General features: G+C 44.0%; 1 protein-coding gene across 1 annotated transcript in view; it reads left to right on the top strand.

Moving 5' to 3' along the window:
- LOC126336350 (uncharacterized) overlaps window positions 1-22706 on the top strand; it is a 474839-nt gene that overhangs the window by 251109 nt on the left and 201024 nt on the right. Inside the window, exon 10 of the mRNA XM_049999936.1 lies at window positions 15174-15316. Within this exon, the coding sequence (XP_049855893.1) occupies window positions 15174-15316 (143 nt within the window). The remainder of the gene's footprint in view (window positions 1-15173; window positions 15317-22706) is intronic.

Raw genomic sequence — 22706 nt, forward strand, 5'->3', positions numbered from 1 at the left:
ACATCCATATTATTGAAATTAAAACATTCTCGCAAATCTCTGAATACCTGGGACCGATATACTGCCAGTATCAATGTCGACGACACGCATGGAAATTGTCGATTACCGGAATGTATGGACTGTCTGCATACAAAATTAAGTTTGTACAGAACCCTCAGTATGCGAGTGCTGCTCGCATCTGGTAATTTTTTTAATTTATTTATTTTTAGTTTAAGCAACGTTGACCATATAGTGAACAATAGGCCTGCTTTTCACTGCACAGTGTGAGAATAAAATATTCAAGTGAAGTAAAACGATAAAACAAGATTAGCTTTGTGGACAGTACTTGGTATGTTCAGTAGATACTGCTAATTATTAAGTATGAATAAAGAACCAGTTGCATGTCATTCGAAATATATTTTCTGAAACCGTGCTGATTATGTGTCAGTATATCGACCTTTTTTTTGTTGAGCTATTTCATAATGTTAGAACAGCGTATGTTCCAAAATGTTTCGACCTTGGACGGAGGGTGATAACTGATATGCAACTTATGGTGCCTACCTTGTCTGAGTTGGCGACAGCGGCTTCCAGAGCTAGGCAGGTTTTTCACGCAAAACTACAGTTCATATAACGTAAGACATCGAGGAGATGGCAGTTGTCTAATAATTGCAGACTGGCAGTGAAGACGTTTCAACACCAGCGGCTAACATTCAGAGCGAAACGAGGCGGCTCTCTGCACGTTAACTTTAACTGTGGGGATTCTACAGTAATGGTACCATCTTGACGCAGCTTTTCCAATACCAGTTAAAGGGATTATGGATATCTTTCTGTGTGTCCCAGGGCATGAGTGAAGGTAACATTTTCAAATTAGCAAGGGGAAGTACCCCAGTTCCAACGAATAAAACAGAATAAAAATGACGTTGTAGTAGTCTAAAAGAAAAACTCATTTAGTATCCCGCACATTACGTTTTTTTTGTTTAAGTCGTTCACCCAGAAACGTTTCGCCTTAGTTATTAGGCATCTTCAGCGTATGTCTTGAAACATCACATCATTATTTGCCCATATAGGTTATCGCTAGCACATATTGGTTACATATTTAAAACAGTTGGTCGACGTTTTTATAATAAAACGGAAAAGTACTTACATATCAGTTCCTGATGCATTATTTGTAAGCCAAACAGCTTTCTCTAAGGGCGCAAACCAGTTGAAAGTTTGGAGTTTTGCTTGTGGTCACTCTTCTCGAAATATAGTACCGTAAATGCCATTTTCTGGTTCAAAAACTGGTTCAAATGGCTTTGAGCACTATGGGACTTAACATTGGAGGTCATCAGTCCCCTAGAACTTAGAACTACTTAAACCTAAGGACATCACACACGTCCATGCCCGAGGCAGGATTCAAACCTGCGGCTGTAGCGGTCGTGCGGTTCCGAACTGAAGCGCCTAGAACCACTCGCCACTCCGGCCGGCCCATTTACTGGGTTCAGAGTGCCATTCGTTTCTATTAGGGTTTCTGACTTTCTCAGGTTTTGCTTTCAATTGTTTTTTCTTTGACTGTATGTGTCCCGATGCCAACGGCCTTTCCGCAGTGGTAAACCGGTTACCGTCAGATGGCCAAAGCTCAGCGCTGTCAGGCTTGTCTGGCACTTGCATGGGTCACAATCCGGATCTGTCGAGCGCTGTTGGCAAGCGGGATGATCTCAACCTTTGTGAGGCCAGTCCAGGAGTTACTTGACTGAAAAGTAGTGAACCCGGTCACGAAAACTTACAATGTCCAGGGGAACAGTCTGCTGACCACGCGCCCCTCCGTATCCACATCCAGTAACGCCTAAGGGCTAAGGATGACACGGCGGCCGGTCGGTCGTGCTGGGCTTCCAAGAACTGTTCCGACGGTGTTTGTTATATGTAGGTCCTCATGTTCGTTCTATCTAGCGCAAACTACGCAATCTGTTATGTATTGCCAAAGGAGATCTAGGTCTCAGGAAACGAGGCGTGTACAAGATTCCGTGCGAGAGGGGAAATTCTTACATTGGGGAGACACGTCACAAGGTGCTAGAACATTGTGTTGAACACCATCGACATAGACGCCTGGACCAGCGTGACAGATCAGCAATAGCAGAGCAATGCCTTAACATGAGCTGTGGCATGTTTTATGAGAAGAATGAAATTTTATCCACCGAATCATCCATCTGGGATTTATTATTACGGAGTCCATATACAGTCGTGCGAGCAGCTCGTGGTCTTGGGGTAGCGTTGTCGCTCCTCGCGCACGGGGTCCCGGGTTCGATTCCCGGTGGCGTCAGGGATTTTTCCTGCCTCGATATGACGGGTAGTTGTTTTGCCTTTTTTATCGTCATCATTCATCCCCATTACGGTCGGAGGAAGGCAATGACAAACCACCTCCGCTAGGACCTCGTACCCTACGTTCGTTGGAGTACAGGACCTCACCATCATCATACATAGTCGTAAAGCAGACAGCCTTATTCAACAGGGTTGCGGGACTTCAGCTAAGCACAGTTTGCAATACATCGCTCACTGCCATTAAATTAAACCGGAAAATAAAAGAATCTTCGATATCTGATCCGACACAGCGCACTGTAGAGAGTTCAATAATGGTTCAAATGTCTCTGACAAGGGAACCTCCCCATCGCACCCCACTCAGATTTAGTTATAAGTTGGCACAGTGGATAGGTCCTGAAAAACTGAACACAGATCAATCGAGAAAACAGGTGAAGTTGTGTGGAACTATGAAAAAAAATAAGCAAAATATACAAACTGAGTAGTCCATGCGCAAGATAGGCGACATCAAGGATATTGTGATCACAGGAGCGCCGTGGTCCCGTGGTCAGCGTGAGCAGCTGCGGAACGAGGTGTACTTGGTTCAAGTTTTCCCTCGAGTGAAGAGTTTACTTTCTTTATTTCCGCAAAGTTATGATGTGTCGGTTCGTTCATTGACGTCTCTGTTCTCTGTAATAAGTTTAGTGTCTGTGTTTTGCGACCGCACCGCAAAACCGTGCGATTAGTAGACGAAAGGACGTACCTCTGCAATGGGAAACGATAACATTTGATCGCAAGGTAATAGGTCAACTGATTCCACCACAGGAAAACACGTCTGCTATATTCTATACGACACTGGTCACGGCATGTGCGTCACATGACAGGAATATGTTGTCGACCCACCTAACTTGTACACCTGGCGAATGGGTAAAAAGATTCTTTTACCTTGCCCGATTTAGGTTTTCTTGTGGATGTCAGTTACCTCGCATCGGACGGACGGACGGACGGAGAGATAATAACTGTCTGAAAATAAAAATTTAAACTTTTCACTCAAGGGAAGATTTTAACCCTCGTTCCGCAGCTGCTCACGCTACCCACGGGACCACAGCGCTCCTGAGCTGACTCTACCCTTGATGTTGCCTATCTTGCGCATGGACTACTCAGTTTGTATATTTTGCTTATTTTTTTCATATTTCCACACAACTTCTTCCTGTTTTCTCGATTGATCTGTGTTCAGTTTTTCAAGGCCTATCCACTGTGCCAACTTATAACTAAATCTGGGTGAGGGGGGGGGGGGGGGCGTTGCGATGGGGAGGTTCCCTTGTAAGCACTATGGGACTCAACATCTGAGGTCATCAGTCCCCTAGAACTTAGAACTACTTAAAGCTAACTAACCTAAGGACATCACACAAATCCATGCCCGATGCAGGATTCGAACCAGCGACCATAGCAGCAGTGCGGTTCCAGACTGAAGCGCCTAGAGCCGCTCGGCCACAGCGGTCGACTGTAGAGAGTTAATTCAGCTTTTGTCCACAGCAGCGTCCAGCAGCACGGTCACTGCCCACTGTGCATGCTCAAGGCCATTCATGAAAGGTACTTTTTCGCCAACTGTGAGAACTTCTCCGCGCATGCATAATTACTGCTAGTGTCACCGATGAAGTTCGATGCAGCCGCGCGAGTATCACGAGTTGCTTCCTGCAGCAGTGACGTCAACAACTATCACAACACAATAACAGCTGTTCCGGTGAAGTATTGCCGGACTTGCACGATGTTATCTGGCGGCAAACCCGGTAAGTATATTGGCAACAGAGCCGCAACGAACTCCTATAATGTCACAAATTCCTCTTTTTCAGAAATTCTTTTCTCGCTATTTCGTCTCCATTTATAGGCTCTCTACTTCAGCCATCCTCAATTATTTTGCTGCCCAAAGAGCACAACTCACCGCGTACTTTTAGTGTCTCTCGTTTCCTGTTTAATTCTCTCAACATAGACTGAATTCGGTTACATTCCACTACCCTTTTTTTTCTTGCAGAAGATACGTTTTCCAATAGCTACTGTAAGTGTGACTTATTTTAGTTTGCTTTTGTTTGTAGCATCTGTTCGGTACAATAATTTCTGAAATCAGCAAGTAATGATCGCTGAATACGTTATCTCCTTTCTAACTCTTGTCTCGAAGACTACTAAAGTAATAGAACCCTCTATGTTGTCCTCGACGTCGAGTCTTCATCGGAGACACGGGTAACATCAGACTTGCCCCAGGGAAGTGTGATAGGCCCGTTGCTATGTTCTATATACGAGGAACTTTAATAGTGGAAACTATTGATTTACAGCTCGTACAAAATATAAACGTGTCTCAAAGTTTTACTGGCCTTCAAAGTAGTCACCAGCATTGCGTATAACCCGTTGCCAGCGATGTGGAAGTCGTAGGATACTCCTAGCAGTGCACGTTGTGTTGACAGTTCGAGTGGCGCGGTCTATTGCCCGACGAATTTGTAGCAGTTCTGAAGCGAATGCCATGAAGTGTTTCCTTCAATTTAGAAATCGAGTTGAACTTACGAGGGCTCAGGGGATTGCAGGTGAGAAGTACGTAAGCGTCCTCCCTGATCACCTGCATCCATTCATGTCCCATTACCTCTTTATTCGCACGAAGTAATGGCCGCTGTCGACGGGGGATCTCAGGTTGATTCCGTGTTTCTGGATTTCCGGAAAGCTTTTGACACCGTTCCTCACAAGCGACTTCTAATCAAGCTGCGGAGCTATGGGGTATCGTCTCAGTTGTGCGACTGGATTCGTGATTTCCTGTCAGGAAGGTCGCAGTTCGTAGTAATAGACGGCAAATCATCGAGTAAAACTGAAGTGATATCAGGTGTTCCCCAGGGAAGCGTCCTGGGACCGCTACTGTTCCTGATCTATATAAATGACCTGGGTGACAATCTGAGCAGTTCTCTCAGACTGTTCGCAGATGATGCTGTAATTTACCGTCTAGTAAGGTCATCCGAAGACCAGTATCAGCTGCAAAGCGATTTAGAAAAGATTGCTGTATGGTGTGTCAGGTGGCAGTTGACGCTAAATAACGAAAAGTGTGAGATGATCCACATGAGTTCCAAAAGAAATCCGTTGGAATTCGATTACTCGATAAATAGTACAAGTCCCAAGGCTGTCAATTCAACTAAGTACGTGGGTGTTAAAATTACGAACAACTTCAGTTGGAAGGATCACATAGATAATATTGTCGGGAAGGCGAGCCAAAGGTTGCGTTTCATTGGCAGGACACTTAGAAGATGCAACAAGTCCACTAAAGAGACAGCTTACACTACACTCGTTCGTCCTCTGTTAGACTATTGCTGCGCGGTGTGGGATTCTTACCAGGTGGGATTGACGGAGGACATCGAAAGGGTGCAAAAAAGGGCAGCTCGTTTTGAATTATCGCGTTATAGGGGACAGAGTGTGGCAGATATGATACACGAGTTGGGATGGAAGTCATTACAGCATAGACGTTTTTCGTCGCGGCGAGACCTTTTTACGAAATTTCAGTCACCAAGTTTCTCTTCCGAATGCGAAAATATTTTGTTGAGCCCAACCTTCATAGGTAGGAATGATCATCAAAATAAAATAAGAGAAATCAGAGCTCGAACAGAAAGGTTTAGGTGTTCGTTTTTCCCGCTCGCTGTTCGGGAGTGGAATAGTAGAGAGATAGTATGATTGTGGTTCGATGAACCCTCTGCCAAGCACTTAAATGTGAATTGCAGAGTAGTCATGTAGATGTAGATTATGCATTTCCGACGGACTTCGGGAATTCCAGCAGCACAATGCGACACCACAAACGTCTCAGATTGCTACAGAGCGGCTCCAGAAACACTCTTCTGGATTTAACCACTTCCGCTGTCCACCAAACTCCCAAACATGAACATTATTGCGTACATGTGGGACGTCTTGCGACGTGCTGTGCTCCACCCCCTCGTACTCTTACGGATTTATGGACAACTCTGCAGAATTCAGGGTGTCATTTCCTATCAGCACTACTTCAGACACTAGTAGAGTCCATGCCACTACGTGTTGCGACACTTCTGCGAGTTCGCGGGCGCCCTACATAATATTAGATAGGTGTACCACTTTCTTTGGCCCTTCAGTACGTGAAGGTAAGGCTGTGCTGAACCAGAATGGACGTACTGTTCCGTTCCTTCATAGCGGTAAAACGATTGGTCTTGGACCCTTTGTTCGCCATGTTCCAACTGAAAATTTTTGTTCCTTAAGAAGAAAGTGTATGACCGAAACCGGTCGATATTAAAACCTGTTCATTGACTTTCCAAGGGCATTGTGTTTTTCCAAATCTTTTAATCCAGAAAGCGGCACAGCAAGCACCGTAATCGGTAGAGCGTGTTTTATGTCAACGGGTGCAGCTAAAGACCGCCAACCGGGTATCGCCGTCTGTGTCTCAGAAGGAAACGAGGGTCAAGGTTGCCTCTTACGCGCTGCAGCCTCTTACGCAATGGCTGAAAGTAGTGGTATTAGACCGTGTACAATTCATCTGTTTCGCTATTCAGTTCTCAGTCTGAGGAGCCTGTCTTACCTATTAACTATAATGCACGCGACAGCAGCACCGAAACGGAAGATTACAGAATTCAGTACTTCGTAACTGTTTCATAGCGGAAGATTGTCATACAGCTACTCTTAAATCACTGTACGAACGCCGAAATGGCAGATTTTGAGACAAATGAGATAGTTGCCAGATTCTACAGAGATTCTGCAGAGGTATTTCCTCGCCTACTAACAGTAGCATATCGTCGGCCGCTGAACGAAGAAGAGTACTTTGCGATTTGAAAAAGCACAAGTCATACGCGAAGGTCCGTAGGACAGATTCACACAGTTATAGGCCTATACTGAGTGGCGAATCGTGGTTATACGTTCTGAGTGCTCACAGAATTTAGATCGACATAAATTTGAGAGTGTGAAATTAATAGCATCAACTGTATAAAAGTTATGTTTATGAACAAAAATGGTTCAAACGGCTCTGAGCACTATGGGATTTAACTTCTAAGGTCATCAGCCCCCTAGACTTAGAACTACTTAAACCTATCTAACCTAAGGACATCACACAACACCCAGTCATCACGAGGCAGAGAAAATCCCTGTCCCCGCCGGGAATCGAACCCGGGAACTCGGGCGCGGGAAGCGAGAATGCTACCGCACGACCACGAGCTGCGGACGTTTATGAACAAGTGTATACAATTACAGCCACTGCCAATAATAATAACCGTAATAATAATAATATGAGTAACTTGTCTGAAAAAGAAAGAACTTTGTTTACGTAATTAAGTACAATTTACGTTCAAAATGGTTCGAATGGCTCTGAACACTATGGGACGTAACATCTGAGGTCATCAGTCCCCTAGAACATAGAACTACTTAAACCTAACTAACCTAAGGTCATCACACACATCCATGCCCGAGGCAGGATTCGAACCTGCGACCGTAGCAGTCGCGCGGTTCCGGACTGAAGGGCCTAGAACCGCTCGGCCACCGAGGCCGGCCTGCAATTTAGGGCAAGAACGAAGTAGTGTTTAAGGTTTCGCTACTCTCCATTTGTCAATTTTGTGTAACGGACGTTTTAGTGCTTTTTAATTTTTAGGACAAATGTAAAAAATTCTTAACATATACATATATTAGTGCTCTAACTAACTTTCAGGACATTTGCACCTAAACAACTACTTACGCTTATCACATACTTCTTTGTTTCACGTTCGCTTGTAGGCACGCTTATTTGATTTCATCACTTTCTGAGGCAACGGGTCTGATCTGGGATGCCTTAGTTCATTTGTGACTAACCTAGACTGGTAATTTTCTTTTCTGTTTGCACGAACAGATTAAATAGAATCATGCTGATGCTGCACACAAAAGCCGATTCCGGCACAGTAAACAGCCAACTCAAAACTACCGTTTGTGGAAATGATTAAATTTAGGTTGTAATGTTTACCAGCATGGTTAATTAACTATACTGAAGCGCCAAAGAAACTGGTATTGATATGAGTATTCAAATACAGAGATATTTAAACAGGCAGATTACGGCGGTGCGGTCAGCAACGCCTATATAAAGCCACAAGTGTCTGGTGCAGTTGTTAGATCGGTTACTGCTGCTACAGTGGCAGGTTATCAAGATCTAAGTGAGTCTTAATGTGGTGTTATAGTCGGCGCACGAGAGATGGGACACATCATCTCCGAGGTAGCGAGGAATTGGGGATTTTCCCGTGCGACCGTTTCGCGAGTGTACCGTGAATTCAGGAATCCGGTAAAACACCAAATCTCCGACATGGCTGAGGTCGAAAAACGATCCTGAAAGAACGGTACCAACGACGACTTAAGAGAATCGTTCAGAGTGACAGAAGTGCAGCCCTTCCGCAAACTGCTGCAGATTTCAGTGCTGGGCCATCAACAAGTGTCAGCGTGCGAACCATTCAACGGAACATAACCGATATGGGTTGGAGTGATATGAGAGCGCTGATCCGTCTAGATACGACTCTGACAGGTGACACGTTCGTAAGCATCCTGTCTGATCACCTGCAATCATTCAAGTCCATTGTGCATTCCGACGGGCTCGGACAATGGCAGCGGGTCAATGCGACATCCCACGCTTCCAGAATTACTACAGAGTGGCTTCAGGAACACACACTTCTGAGTTTAAACACTTCCGCTGGCCACCAAACTCCCCAGACATGAACGTTATTGGGTATATCTGGGATGCTTTGCAACACGCTGTTCAGAAGAGATCTCCACCCCCCTCGCACTCTAACGGATTTATGGACAGCCATGCAGGAGTCATGGGTCAGTTCCCTGCAGCACTACTTCAGGCATTACTCGAGTCCATGCGACGTCGTGTTGCGGCACTTGTGCGTGCTCACCGGGGCCCTGCACGATATTAGGCAGATCTACCAGTTTCTTTCGGTCTTCAGTGTAATGCATCCACGGAAGAAGTAGCTTACAAAACACTTGTTCGACCGGTCCTTGAGAGTAATTCATCACTCTGCCTACCACGTATGATTAAGAGAAGAGACAGAGAAATTCCACGTAAGTGCGGCGGGTGTCGTTTCGTGACCGTTTAGTCGGCGGGCGAGCGTTACGGATATAGCAATTTCCAGTGGCAGACGCTACAAGAGAGGCGCTGTTTCTCACGGAGACGCTTGCTGATAAATTTTCGATAGCGTATATCAAGAGCTCAGATGGAAACCCAGTTCTAAGCAAAGAAGGGAAAGCAGAAAGGTGGAAGGAGTATATAGAGGGTCTATACAGGGGCGACGTTCTTGAGGACAATATATTGGAAATGGAAGAGGAGGTAGCTGAAGATGAAATGGGAGATATGATATTGCGTGAAGCGTTTGACAGAGCACTGAAAGACCTGAGTCGAAACAAGGCCCCGGGAGTAGACAACATTCCATTGGAACTACTTACAGCCTTGGGAGAGCCAGTCCTTACAAAACTCTACCAGGTGGTGAGCAAGATGTATGAGACAGGCGAAATATCCTCAGACTTCAAGAATAAGCAGCTCTTGACAGATGTGAAAATGACCGAACTATCAGTTTAATAAGTCACAGCAGCAAAATACTAATGCGAATTCTTTACAGACGAATGGAAAAACTGGTAGAAGCCGACCTCGGGGAAGATCAGTTTGGATTCCGTAGAAATGTTGGAAAACGTGAGGCAATACTGACCCTACGACTTACCTTAGAAGCTCGATTAAGAAAAGGCAAACCTACGTTTCTAGCATTTGTAGACTTAGAGAAAGCTTTTGACAACGTTGACTGGAATACTCTCTTTCTAATTCTGAAGGTGGCAGGGGTAAAATACAGGGAGCGAAAGGCTATCTACAATTTGTACAGAAAGCAGATGGTAGTTAGAAGAGTCGAGGGACACGAAAGGGAAGCAGTGGTTGGGAAGGGAGTGAGACAGGGTTGTAGGTCATCCCTGATGTTATTCAATCAGCATATTGAGCAAGCAGTAAAGGAAACAAAAGATAAATTCGGAGTAGGTATTAAAGTCCATGGAGAAGAAATAAAAACATTGAGGTTCGCCGATGTCATTGTAATTCTGGCAGAGACAGCAAAGGACTTGGAAGAGCAGTTGAACGGAAAGGACCGTGTCTTGAAAGGAGGGTATAAGATGAACATCAACAAAAGCAAAACGAGGATAATGGAATGTAGTCGAAATAAGTCGGATGATGCTGAGGGAATTAGATTAGGAAATGAGACACTTAAAGTAGTAGAGGAGGTTTGTTATTTCAGGAGCAAAATAACTGATGATGGTCAAAGTAGAGAGGAGATAAAATGTAGGCTGGCAATGGCGAGGAAAGCGTTTCTGAAGAAGAGAAATTTGTTAACATCGAGTATAGATTTAAATGTCAGGAAGTCGTTTTTGAAAGTATTTTTAGAGAGTGTAGCCATGTATGGAAGTGAAACATGGACGATAAATAGTTTAGACAAGAAGAGAATTGAAGTTCTCGAAATGTGGTGCTACAGAAGAATGCTGAATATTGGATGGGTAGACCACATAATTAAGGAGGTATTGAATAGAATAGGGGAGAAGAGGAGTTTGTGGCACAACTTGACTAGAAGAAGGGATCGGTTGGTAGGACATGTTCTGAGGCATCAAGGGATCACCAATTTAGTACTAGAGGGCAGCGTGGAGGGTAAAAATCGTAGAGGGAGACCAAGAGATGAATACACTAAGCAGACTCAGGAGGATGTAATGTGCAGTAGGTACTGGGAGATGAAGAAGCTTGCCCAGGGTAGAGTAGCATGGAGAGCTGCATCAGACCAGTCTCAAGCCTGAAGACCACAACAACAACAACATATTCGATGAAGAGTGGGCAACATATTACTTCCATCCACATATGTCTAGCGCCTTGAGGAATGACCACAAAAAAAGAAAAAACATTGAATGTGGATGTCCTACAGATGATTGTCCACAGTCGTTCTTCCCACGCACCGTTTGGAAGTGGAACATCCGTCCAAGAATCCGTTTACGTCCTCGAAAAACGAGGACGTTCAATGGTCTTCGAATGGACTCTGGGATATGCCGGAATCCCGTGAAATGAACATGCCAACAGGCTAGCCAAAGAGACTACTCGTTAATCGTGTCTGGAAATCGGCATACCGGAATCTGATCTTCGATCAGTATTACTCTGCATGGCTCTGGACTACTGAATGGTGCTCTCTGACTTTGCCGAATAAGTTAGGTACGGTGAAGGAGACGACGAATGTCGGAGCTCCTTCAGGGGCTCCATTGTCCTTCGCCGGCTCAGTATGTACCATACTTCTCTGACTCACGGTCAACTCACACATTGCGAGGAACCACCTCAGTGTCACTGTGGTTCAAGCGTGACAGTGGTCCACATCTTGTTGGACAGTCCAAATCTAGCTGCCCTAAGGTGGACTTTTAACCTTCCTGACGCTCCACTTATAGCTTTAGGTGACAACGGCTGATCTGGTGTTAAGTTTTATTCGAGAGGGGGAGGGAGAGGGAGGGGGTTTCTTATCGCTGAATCTAAGCCTGGGCGCCTGGGGTTATCTCCTAAGCCCTCCTTTACCTGCATTTTAACCCTTCGTCGTTCCTTCTGGTGCTGTCTGTTCGACTTGTTGTTCGTCTTTTCACTATCTGTGTTTCTGTTGCCTCGTGTGTTTAGGCTGGAGATTTTAGTGTGTTATAGAGTAGATGGCTCATCCTTTCTTATTCTTGCCGAGGCCGTCTACTATCTTGAAACCTTATACAGCTTTTTCCTTTTAGTTAATATTTTCAGTTTTGACTTGCTACATTTGTTTTTTTAGTCAAGTCTGGCTACACACGTCGTTTTACGCATTTTGTTCGTTCCCCAGATTTCGGGTGATACGATTATTTTTGGATATGGTTTTAATCAGAGATCTGTGTGACTAAGGAAAAAGGAACTGATAACCTTGTAGTTTAGTACATTTAATCTCCAAACCAGGAACCAGCCTCCGCCTCATACCGCATGGTGGCTCGCGGAGTGCAGCTGTAGATATAGAAGCACGTGTAACATTGTCGTTTCAACAATCATTATGTGTTTAGTACACTGCATTTTTTGTTCTAAATAGTCAGTTCACCTTACATGTTGCTTTGTTAATTGTACCATATATAGTACTGCCGAGCAACGATTCGTTTTACATTATACTTTACATGATTTATGTTTGAATATAGCTGTATACTGGCTGTCCGTAGGTGAATTCACACAACAGCAAAAATATTTAATTTAGACAAATTATTCACAATTTTTTCCGTCTATACAGGATGTCCCACTCAAACCTCCCTGATTTCAAGGACACAGGAGATATAAACCACAGCAGATACGGCAATGAAAAATGCACCAAATTGTAGAGCATCTCAAAGAATTTATATTTCCACGTCAAAGGACCACGTATCGTCGCCAGATTGCAGCATGGTGGCATGAAGTGAAAGTGGTCACTCCACAGCAGCGCGCGCAAGAAGTAGTGTGGTTTGCAGAAACAAAATCACCGATTACTGTGCAAAGAATTTATCGTCGTGTGTATGAATGTGACGCACCTCATGTGAAAACAATTAAGGAATTCTACAGTAAGTTTCTGGCAACAGGAAGTGCTCTGGAACGTTCTGGCGGTCCACGTTACAGAGTTTCAGAGAAGACAGTGGAGGACATCAGACAAACGTTTCTCAGAAGCCCACGTAAGTCAATTCGTCATGCATCTAGGCAACTTGATGCACCTCGTTCAACATTGCATCGTGCAGTTCACCAGCGTCTTCGTGCGTGTCCTTACAAAGTGCAAATTCTCCAACATCTGACGCCGAACGACAAACCACGCCGACAACAATTTGCTGCGGATATGCTGCCGCATATTGATATGGATACCAGCTCCCTGGAAATATTTTATTGTCAGATGAGGCAACATTTCATCTATCAGAAAGGGTTAATAGGCATAATGTTCGGATTTGGGGTTCACAAAATCCGCAAGTTGTCATTGAACATGTTCGTGACAGCCCTAAACTAAACGTCTGGTGCGATCTAATGCACGACAGGATGGTTGGACCGTTCTTCTTTGCGGAACAAACAGAGAATGGGTCAGTGTATCTGGACATGTTGGAGCAGTTTGTGTACCCTCAGATACAAGACTTGCAACCCAACATCATTTTTCAACAAGATGGATCTCCGCCGCATTGGTCAACGTCTGTTCCCAAATTCCTGGATAGGAAATTTCCCAGTCGTTGGATCGGACGCGGAGGACCCACTGCCTGGCCACCACGTTCACCCGACATAACGCCGCTTGATTTCTTCATGTGGGAATTCGTGAAGGATCGCGTGATTGAGACCAATGTGGACGATATTCCTACATTGCGACATCGTATCACTAATGCGATTGCAACAGTAACAGAGGAAATGTTACAAAGAACTTGGCAAGAAATTGAATGTAGACTCGATATTCTTCGTTCATCTACATCTACATCCATACTCCGCAAGCCACCTGACGGTGTGTGGTGGAGGGTACTTTGAGTACCTCTATCGGTTCTCCCTTCTATTCCAGTCTCGTACTGTTCGTGAAAAGAAAGATTGTCGGTATGCCTCCGTGTGGGCTCTGATCTCTCTGATTTTATCCTCATGATATCTTCGCGAGTTATACGTAGGCGGGAGCAATATACTGCTTGACTCCTCGGTGAAGGTATGTTCTCGAAACTTCAACAAAGGCCCGTACCGAGCTACTGAGCGTCTCTCCTGCAGAGTCTTCCACTGGAGTTTATCATCTCTGTAACTCTTCCGCGATTACTAAATGATCCTGCTCTCTGTTGGATCTTCTCTATCTCTTCTATCAACCCTAACTGGTACGGATCCCACACTGGTGAGAAAAATTCAACCAGTGGGCGAACAACTGTACGGTAACCTACTTCGTTTGTTTTCGGATTGGATTTCCTTAGGATTCTTCCAATGAATCTCAGTCTGGCATCCGCTTTACCAACGATCAACTTTATACGATCATTCCATTTTAAATCACTCCTAATGCCTACTCCCAGATAATTCACGGAATTAACTGCTTCCAGTTGCTGACCTGCTATATTGTAGCTAAATGATAAAGGATCTTTCTTTCTGTGTATTCGCAGCACATTACACTTGTTTACATTGAGATTCAATTGCCATTGCCTGCACCATGCGTCAATTCGTTGCAGATCCTCCTGCATTTCAATACAATTTTCCATTGTTCCAACCTCTCGATGTACCACAGCATCATTCGCAAAAAGCCCCAGTGAATTTCCGACGTTATCCACAAGGTCATTTATGTATATTGTGAATAGCAACGGTCCTACGACACTCCCCTGCGGCACACCTGAAATCACTCTTACTTCGGAAGACTTTTCTCCATTGAGAATGACACACTGCGTTCTCACGGATCGGTTGATTGAGCGCTCCAAAAATTTACATAGCTAGTTATTCAAAACATACAGAATGAAATACCTATAATACTAACCGTGGTATCATTGAAGCATGGTGAAAAGGGGGAGGTTTACTGATGATCAATAAAAAAATTCTTTGAGATGCTCTACAATGTTGTGCATTCTTTATTGTCGTTTCTGGTGTGGTTTTTTCTTCGTGGGTCTTTGAAATCAGGGAGGTTTGAGTGGGACACCTTGTATTATGTTAGATTCTGTCTATATTATGTTAGATTGCGTAGCACACTGTGACCATTTTTTCTGTTTAATACGTCGCGATTATCTGTTGGACAAACGTTTAATTTCATAAAACTAAATTGTTTGCAATTAAATGTAACATGCACCGTCAAATGCTGTTGGAGCTATACGTCGCTGGTTTGTGTTTCTCTCCCGCGCTGTCAGCCCCCAGAGTTTGCACTTGCCTCCAGAGCGCCGTCACCAGCGGCTTCCGTTGTGTGCTGCAGGTTCCTGGCCCAGCAGGCGGACGTGTCGGAGCTGGGAAGTTCGCTCAGCCTGCTGGACGGCCGCGGGGGACGCTGGGTAATCAACGGCTCCAGGCGCTTCACCGACGTGCCGCAGGCGCTGCACAACGACTCCCTGCTCTCCTGTGAGTACCACCACCCTCCTGTAACACTGCGTAACCGGTCCAGCTGATTCGTTTGGGTTTCTGTAACACATTGTCACTGGATAAAATAGGTCAATCAATTACAAAGTGCGCCCCCATCGCCGAAATCGCCAGGGACTACGTTAATTTTGACAAGGAAGTGGTTTAATGAGGGTATCCTAAAGTGGTTCCAACTGAGTCCTGTCATGGTCGCCATATAAAACAGTCCTCCTTGTCTCTCACTTCTCTGTGTACTGACTGATCAACAACCACGACTCAGGGTAATAAAGTTCTATGGAATTTCCTCGATCTCGCAAACAGTAAACGTGCTTTCAATTTTCTACCACTGTAATCAGTGAATACGTACTTTCCTCACATTGAACATAAACTTGGATTCCCAGAATACACTATACTCTCACAAACATGTAATATCTCAGCAAACAATATATACACCACAACAACTGGCTGGCTAAATAATACTTGAGATGCCACGCCCCTTCTACCAAACCAATTAAGTGCAAAAACCCTTCCCCCAGTAGCTAAGTGGTTAGCGCAACATAATGTCAATCCTCAGGGCCTGGGTTCGATTCCCGGCTGGGTCGGAGATTTTCTCCGCTCAGAGAATGGGTGTTGTGTTGTCCTCATTATCATCATTTCATCCCCATCGACGCTCAAGTCGCCGAAGTGGCGTCAAATACAAACACTTGTACCCAGCGAACAGTCTACTCAACGGGTGGCTCTAGTAACACGACATTTATTTAGTGCAAAAATCTTTCATCATGAACGAATATACATATGCAAATGTTTGGCAGTATGCTTTCCTCCTTACACAAGACTGAACCGAACCATGTGACACACTGACACTCCCACAATCACAGTCAATGCATACAGTAAAATGAATAAATTGATGGAAGTACAAAACTTCCATAAGTGCTGCTGTACTGGTGATTATTGATATGTAATTGCTACCTGTCCAAGGTCTGTGTGTGGACAAGTAATACAAATACGCTTTATGTTAATATTATTCGCGGAATTAGTAAACAGAACGGATACATTTCTTAGCATGCATTAACAGATTCTTATCGTAAGAATTCAGACCGAATGTAATAAGAAATGTTAGTTGCTGCTTGGGCCGGAAGTACGTAGCCTTATAAACCGCAGCTATTGGCGCGTGCATTCAAAAAATTTTACAAACATCAAATAACAGTGTAGCACTGGCTAGGATTTTCTGTCATCTATGTAAGGCATTTGACTATGTGAATCACAGTATTTACCTAGATGAAACAGAGGTTTTATGGAATTGGTGATACAGCCAACCAATGGATAATGATATATCTAACGAAAAGAATGTGGAAAGTTTTACTTAATAATTCAACCAATATAAACAGGGAAGGCTCCATCTTGGGTCATTTTTGTCTCTCATATGTAAACGACCCTCCTCATAACATACAGCAAGCAGAATCAGTTCTTCTTACGCATGACTCTAGTCTTGTATTTAATCCTAACAGGAAGATACAGAAAAAAGTGGCAAATAATGTTCTTAAAACATTATTCAGTTGTTTTCTGCACATGGTTACACTGTCAGTTTCAAAAAGACACAACTTATTCAGTTCTGAACATCTACAGATACTACACCAACTATAAGTGCAACACATGGAAGTAATAACTGCAGTGGGAACTTGAAAAATTATGGGTGTCTATATTGATGAGAATTGAAACTGGAAAAACACGTTTTGGAACTCCTAAAGCAGCTTACTTTAGCCACATCTGGTCTTTGAATCACCGAAAATCTTGGTGAGGAGACAAATCAGTGAGCTGGCATATTTGCGTATTTTCATTTAACAATCTCATATAGAGTAATGTCTTGGGGTAAAACATCTTTAAGAAAAAAATCGTCGTTGCTCAAGAACGGGTCGGAAGAATAATATGTGGTTTTCACTCACGATCATCTTGTAGATATTTCTTTAAGGAATCAGGTGCTTTGACTACTGCTTCAGTGTACATATATTCCTTCATAACTCTTGCAATAGACAATCCATTACAGTTAAAAAGGAAAAATGATGTGCATAATTACCGTACCAGAAGAAAAAATGACGTAAATTACTCTGCATTAAAGTTGATTAGAACCAAAAGGGCTGTACTATGCTGCAACCAATCTTTTTCATCTCTTACTCTGTGATATAAAATTTCTGACACACAGCAAGGTTAAGCTTGGAAACAAATTGAAATAATTTCTCCTTGACAGCTGCTTCTGTCCGAATCTTAATTTTTGGAATGTGCAGCAGGTAGTGAGTGTAATGTCCCCTTAGAATAATTATGAATTACTGTGATGCTAAACCTCTTACGTTATTTGATTTACAAACTGCTGAGCAAAACTGAACGTACTCACACCAGTTCTCTCTTTAATTATTCTGATCATGACTAAACTGACACACAATATTTTTAGCGCAATGCAATCTGACTTGCACTAATCCCTGCAAAAGAATGGCCCTGACTAACAATAACCTATACTTTTCATGAATCACTTACCTCATAAAAATCTTCGTTACTCGAACTACTGCAATACAGAGAGCGCCAATGCTGCCACCTAAATAAAAAAGATTCTAACTACGGAAGGCACTAACTACTGATAGGCATAGTTAGCAAATGAAAGAATTTGATAGAGAACAAACAATGTATTTACCTTAATAATGTTCCAAAGTCATCATATATATGACATTCATCTTTACAAAATTCCTTTTTATGGCGGACACACGTCCAGATCGACCGCTTATAGTGACCTCTCAAAACTCTGGAATCTCTATCCCCACATCCACCACTGCTGGCGGCTCACCCCCAACTGCGCTGCGCTACGCGCTGTTCACATCCAACTGCCCAACAGTACACAAGCCAATATTCCAGCAATGAGTCCAACCAGCCACAGACTGCACACAGCGCAATCAGCGAGCCGCGCGGGATTAGCCGAGCGGTCTTACGCGCTGCAGTCATGGATTGTGCGGCTGGTCCCGGCGGAGGTTCGAGTCCTCCCTCGGGCATCGGTGTGTGTGTTTGTCCTTAGGATAATTTAGGTTAAGTAGTGTGTAAGCTTACGGACTGATGACTTTAGCAGTTAAGTCCCATAAGATTTCGCACACATTTGAACATTTTGCAATCAGCGATTTTCATGCAGAGCGCCATGTGGCATTACCAACTTTAAAACCTAAACAACCTACATACATGAGACGTAATTACTAATCGAAATCTGTATTTAAAAGAACGTTGTTAATGGTCATAATGTAGCCATGTTTACAAACGAATGTGTAATTTGAATGCAAAATAATTCGTTCCACATCACTAAGATTATACGATACTGGAGTGCCTGTTTTATTTCGAAATATGATGCTATGGTAAATTGTCAGCCCTGTACTGGAATATACGTAATGGATGTACGACTACAGGTTGTGGACGCGTGGCTGACGACATACAGAAGTTTTGGTTGGCCGTGGGTCGTGCTCGGATAGCCTAACGGCGCTGGCGCAGTAGCTTAGCGTGTTCGGTCAGAGGGTTAGCTATCCTCTGTAACAAAAAAAAAACTGAGTGAACGGATGCACGATCAACCTAATTGGGTGTTATCAGACGTCCGCCACGAACGCATTCAACGAACAATGTAGAAAAAATGGGAGTAACAGGAAAAAAACAAAAAAAAATAACAAAGAAAGGGAAGGCAATCGCCCGCGATAAGTGGGAAGTCCGGGTTCGATTCCCGGTCCGGCACAAATTTTCGCTGTCATCATTCCATTATACAGCTGATGGTTGTTCATATTCGTAACTGCGAAAACACTTCCTGTATTTCATTACGATTTATGATACAAATGCTCCATGGAACCAACTAATAATTTCTTATGTCGTCATTAACCGACACAACACAGTACTCCACTGGTCACAGAATGTGTTCACGCTGCTTGTGACCTTATCATCTCATCACCACCTGCTTTTGCAATTCTTAAACACTTCCTCACCCCACACTCTGCGTTAACACCTCTTATACGCGTAATTGTAATACCTAACCCGAATGTGCTTAGTTCATAATTATCATCATCATCATTTACATTCATAGAGTAAGTATGAGGAAACTATTCCAGCTTCAACTCACTAGCTCCAGTGTTTCTTGGAGCGACCATCAAAGAGTTGGAAAAAAATTCAGAAACATGGCTACAAATCCTTACTTGAACACGAATGCAGATGCTAGCCAAACTTATAGGCTGATTTATTAGACAATGAACTGCAACCGAGCAATGTCCTCAATGCATTACAAGTGTCACTCATGGTCAATACAGTGGAGCTGTTAGTGGACCATGTCCGAGCTAAGTGGATTCCAACATGGATAAATTGTTGGTGTGTCGAAGCTATGTGAATTCGAACGTGGGCAAATTGTTGGTGCTGGCATGGTGGATGCTTCCATAACATAGATAGCCAAAGTGTTTGGAGTAAAAGAGGCAACGTATCGAAGATTTATACCGCTTACAGGGAAGGTGGAAAAACACCATTCGCCAAGTCACTAGGTGTACGAAAGTCTGTGTTGAGTGATCATGACGGATAGAGATTGAAGAGGATCGCGACGAAAAATACGACAGCTGCAAAAGTCAATGCAGAAGTGAATATCGTACTCGCGAACTCTGTCAGCGTCAAATCAGTACGATGGGAGATCCATAAGCAGGGATTTGCAGCCTGAGCTGGAATTACAAAGGCACCCATCAGTGATGATAATGTCCGTAACATGAAAACGTGGTGGTGAAGCCACAAAACAGAATGTCATTTGGCCGGATGAGTCTTGTTTCATACTGTTTCTACCTTTCGACCGAATTTACGTCCAAAGATTGAAAAAATGGCGGGGTTTCTGTGACGATCTTGGCAGACGTATTGTGCTATTCCACGGGCTCCATGTTTACTAACCAGGGCACCATTCCTGAAGAAGATTATGTGACCATTTTGAATGATAAGTTCCACTCCAATGTCCAATGTGTGTTTCATAATGGTGAAGCTGTGTTGTAAGAGGACAGGGCCCCTACTCCCAGAGCTCACATCGTCAAAGATTGGTTATGTGAGCACGAGGATGAATGGTAGCATTTACACTGGCCACCGCAGTTACCAGATCTCATATTAATGAGCCTTCGTGATCTAATGGGGAGAGAAGGGTGCGTGATCTGTGTCCGCCTCCATCAATGTTTTCTGAACTCGTGACTATTTTGCAGCAAGAAGGGTAGAAAGGCCCTCCCGACTAACCACACAGTCGAACGCGCTGCTTCCTGAGTGAGAAGGCTTGCCGGTCCCCAGGGCCAATCTGCCCGGAGGATTAGTGTCGTGGTCTCGTGCGCCGGCCAGCTTGCGGATGGTTTTCAAGGTGATAGCGGGCTGGTTCAAGATGGCAGAATAAATTAAGGTAAATTTCGCACCTTACATAAGAGTTTATACATCATAACAGGAAGGTGAATATGACACTGTTGTGTACATAACTGTCCCACTAGAGCGCGCCCCGCTAAGCTCAACAGCGCAGGCGCAGCGCTCGTCCGTCTCCGCACTACGAGATGGCGCTGCCCTAGAGACGGACCAAATTCTGCTTCCGCCGATCCGCGTATTAATATGTAACGGAGCCAATGAGATTGCTGCTAACGTAGAACCTTTCCTCCTCGCGGATCACACTCGCGCAGTGGTACATGAACGCGCGAGGTATTATAACAAGTGTACAGACCGCCGATTAGTCAGTCTGCATTTGTCTGCACCAGTCTGCATTTGTCTATACCAGTCTATAGTCAAATTTCATTCTGCACCTAACAAGATTACCATATTCCTGTACATATCCATGAAGATAAATGTAGAGACACTTTGTCAAGTATCAGAGGTATGTGAGAATAAGATTAATGTACCAAGGCCAAAGTAACTTCAGATTGTCAATTGTAAACAGCATCCAGAATCAAGTTACGTAATGTCTATGCTTTTTATTATTTTGATAAATGTGTGTAAAAATTAATCAAGTTCTGTTTAAAGTTGGTCACCGTTAATCAGCTACTCTAAGCGTGCAAGTGGCACTTCTATCGTCTGACCTAACTGCAGAACATAAACACGCCACAATAAGACCAGGAGACATATTGCTGACACTCGCCTACTTCGTTAGAGCGACAAGTCAAATAATCTGATGGTGTGTGTACTGAAGGTCTTACATGGGCAGTCATGAGCAGCAAATAATGCAAAAGGGATGACACTCAATCGACGGTATTAACACACCGCTCCTATATAATGCATGTCAATGAGCAGAAAGTGAAACAAGCAGCGAGAGGAAACGTTTTGTGTGGAAATGGGCGCGGGCAGAAGAAGAGGTCTCACTACAGGACACACCAGGAAAAGCTCTTAGGGGGCGTCAGCGGGAGTCAGCGACCAGACAGGTGACGCATACTGCAGAGTAAGTAATGGGCCACCAGAAATAGGACAGAAAGAAGCTTTAGAAAACTGAGTTTTGGAATTCCAAATGCATACTAACAAAACCAGTGACACAGTTGATCACGTGAACAGTGGACGGTACACATGTGATGCACGCATGTAACTTTTAGGCATCTGGAGCGGGTACAAAACGTCCTATTAGCGGAAACGAACTAGGAAGAGGTGAAGTGCCGAGATTTCGACGCAGTTCAGTGGTAGGGCTCTTGCGATTGGCAGAGACGGTTTCCACAAAACAAGAGGAACGCTCATATTGGTCGAAAAAAGCCGCGACGTGGTGAACAAAAGATCCCAGGTGGGGAGGCAGTTCGGCTACGAAAAAGACGAGAGCGAAATTTTCGGAGGACTCTTCTCTGAACTGGCGTCAAGTGCAGAACGGGGTGCATAACGCTCTGTACGATGCAGAGGAGAAATCTGAGTGAACACTGCGCTCACTGCTGCTGACTTTTAGCTACATATTAGCTGAAACATCGTTAAGCTCCAGCTGTGGAGAAACGAACCAGCCAGTTAATTAATTGTTCTTGCGAGGACTGAGAGGGCGTTTCAATGTGCACGCTGCTCCAGCCATGCGCGTGCATATCGCCATACTCCAAGACTATGGATGAGTACATGTTTTCTCGCATCATGAGAACGTAGGGAAAATTTCTGCTGAAAAAAAATCAGCAATGGCTTAATTAGTTTTTATAGGAATTTCATTGGGCGAAAGCAGCCATGTAGATGTCAGCTCATGGCAGCTAAGGTAAATACCATGAGCAGACGCATAAACCTACTGGTTCACCAGTTTGCATCCACCGTTAATTCGAGCGACCTTGGGTAACGTTTTTGCTCAACTTATCACAAAACGAACCATCCTCTGTAGACTTGACTGTCATCCTAAATTGTGCCGAACTTTGAACCGGAATCGGATGATTTATCGTAGTAC

Source organism: Schistocerca gregaria, chromosome 2 (assembly GCF_023897955.1).
Source record: "Schistocerca gregaria isolate iqSchGreg1 chromosome 2, iqSchGreg1.2, whole genome shotgun sequence".
NCBI lineage: Eukaryota > Metazoa > Arthropoda > Insecta > Orthoptera > Acrididae > Schistocerca > Schistocerca gregaria.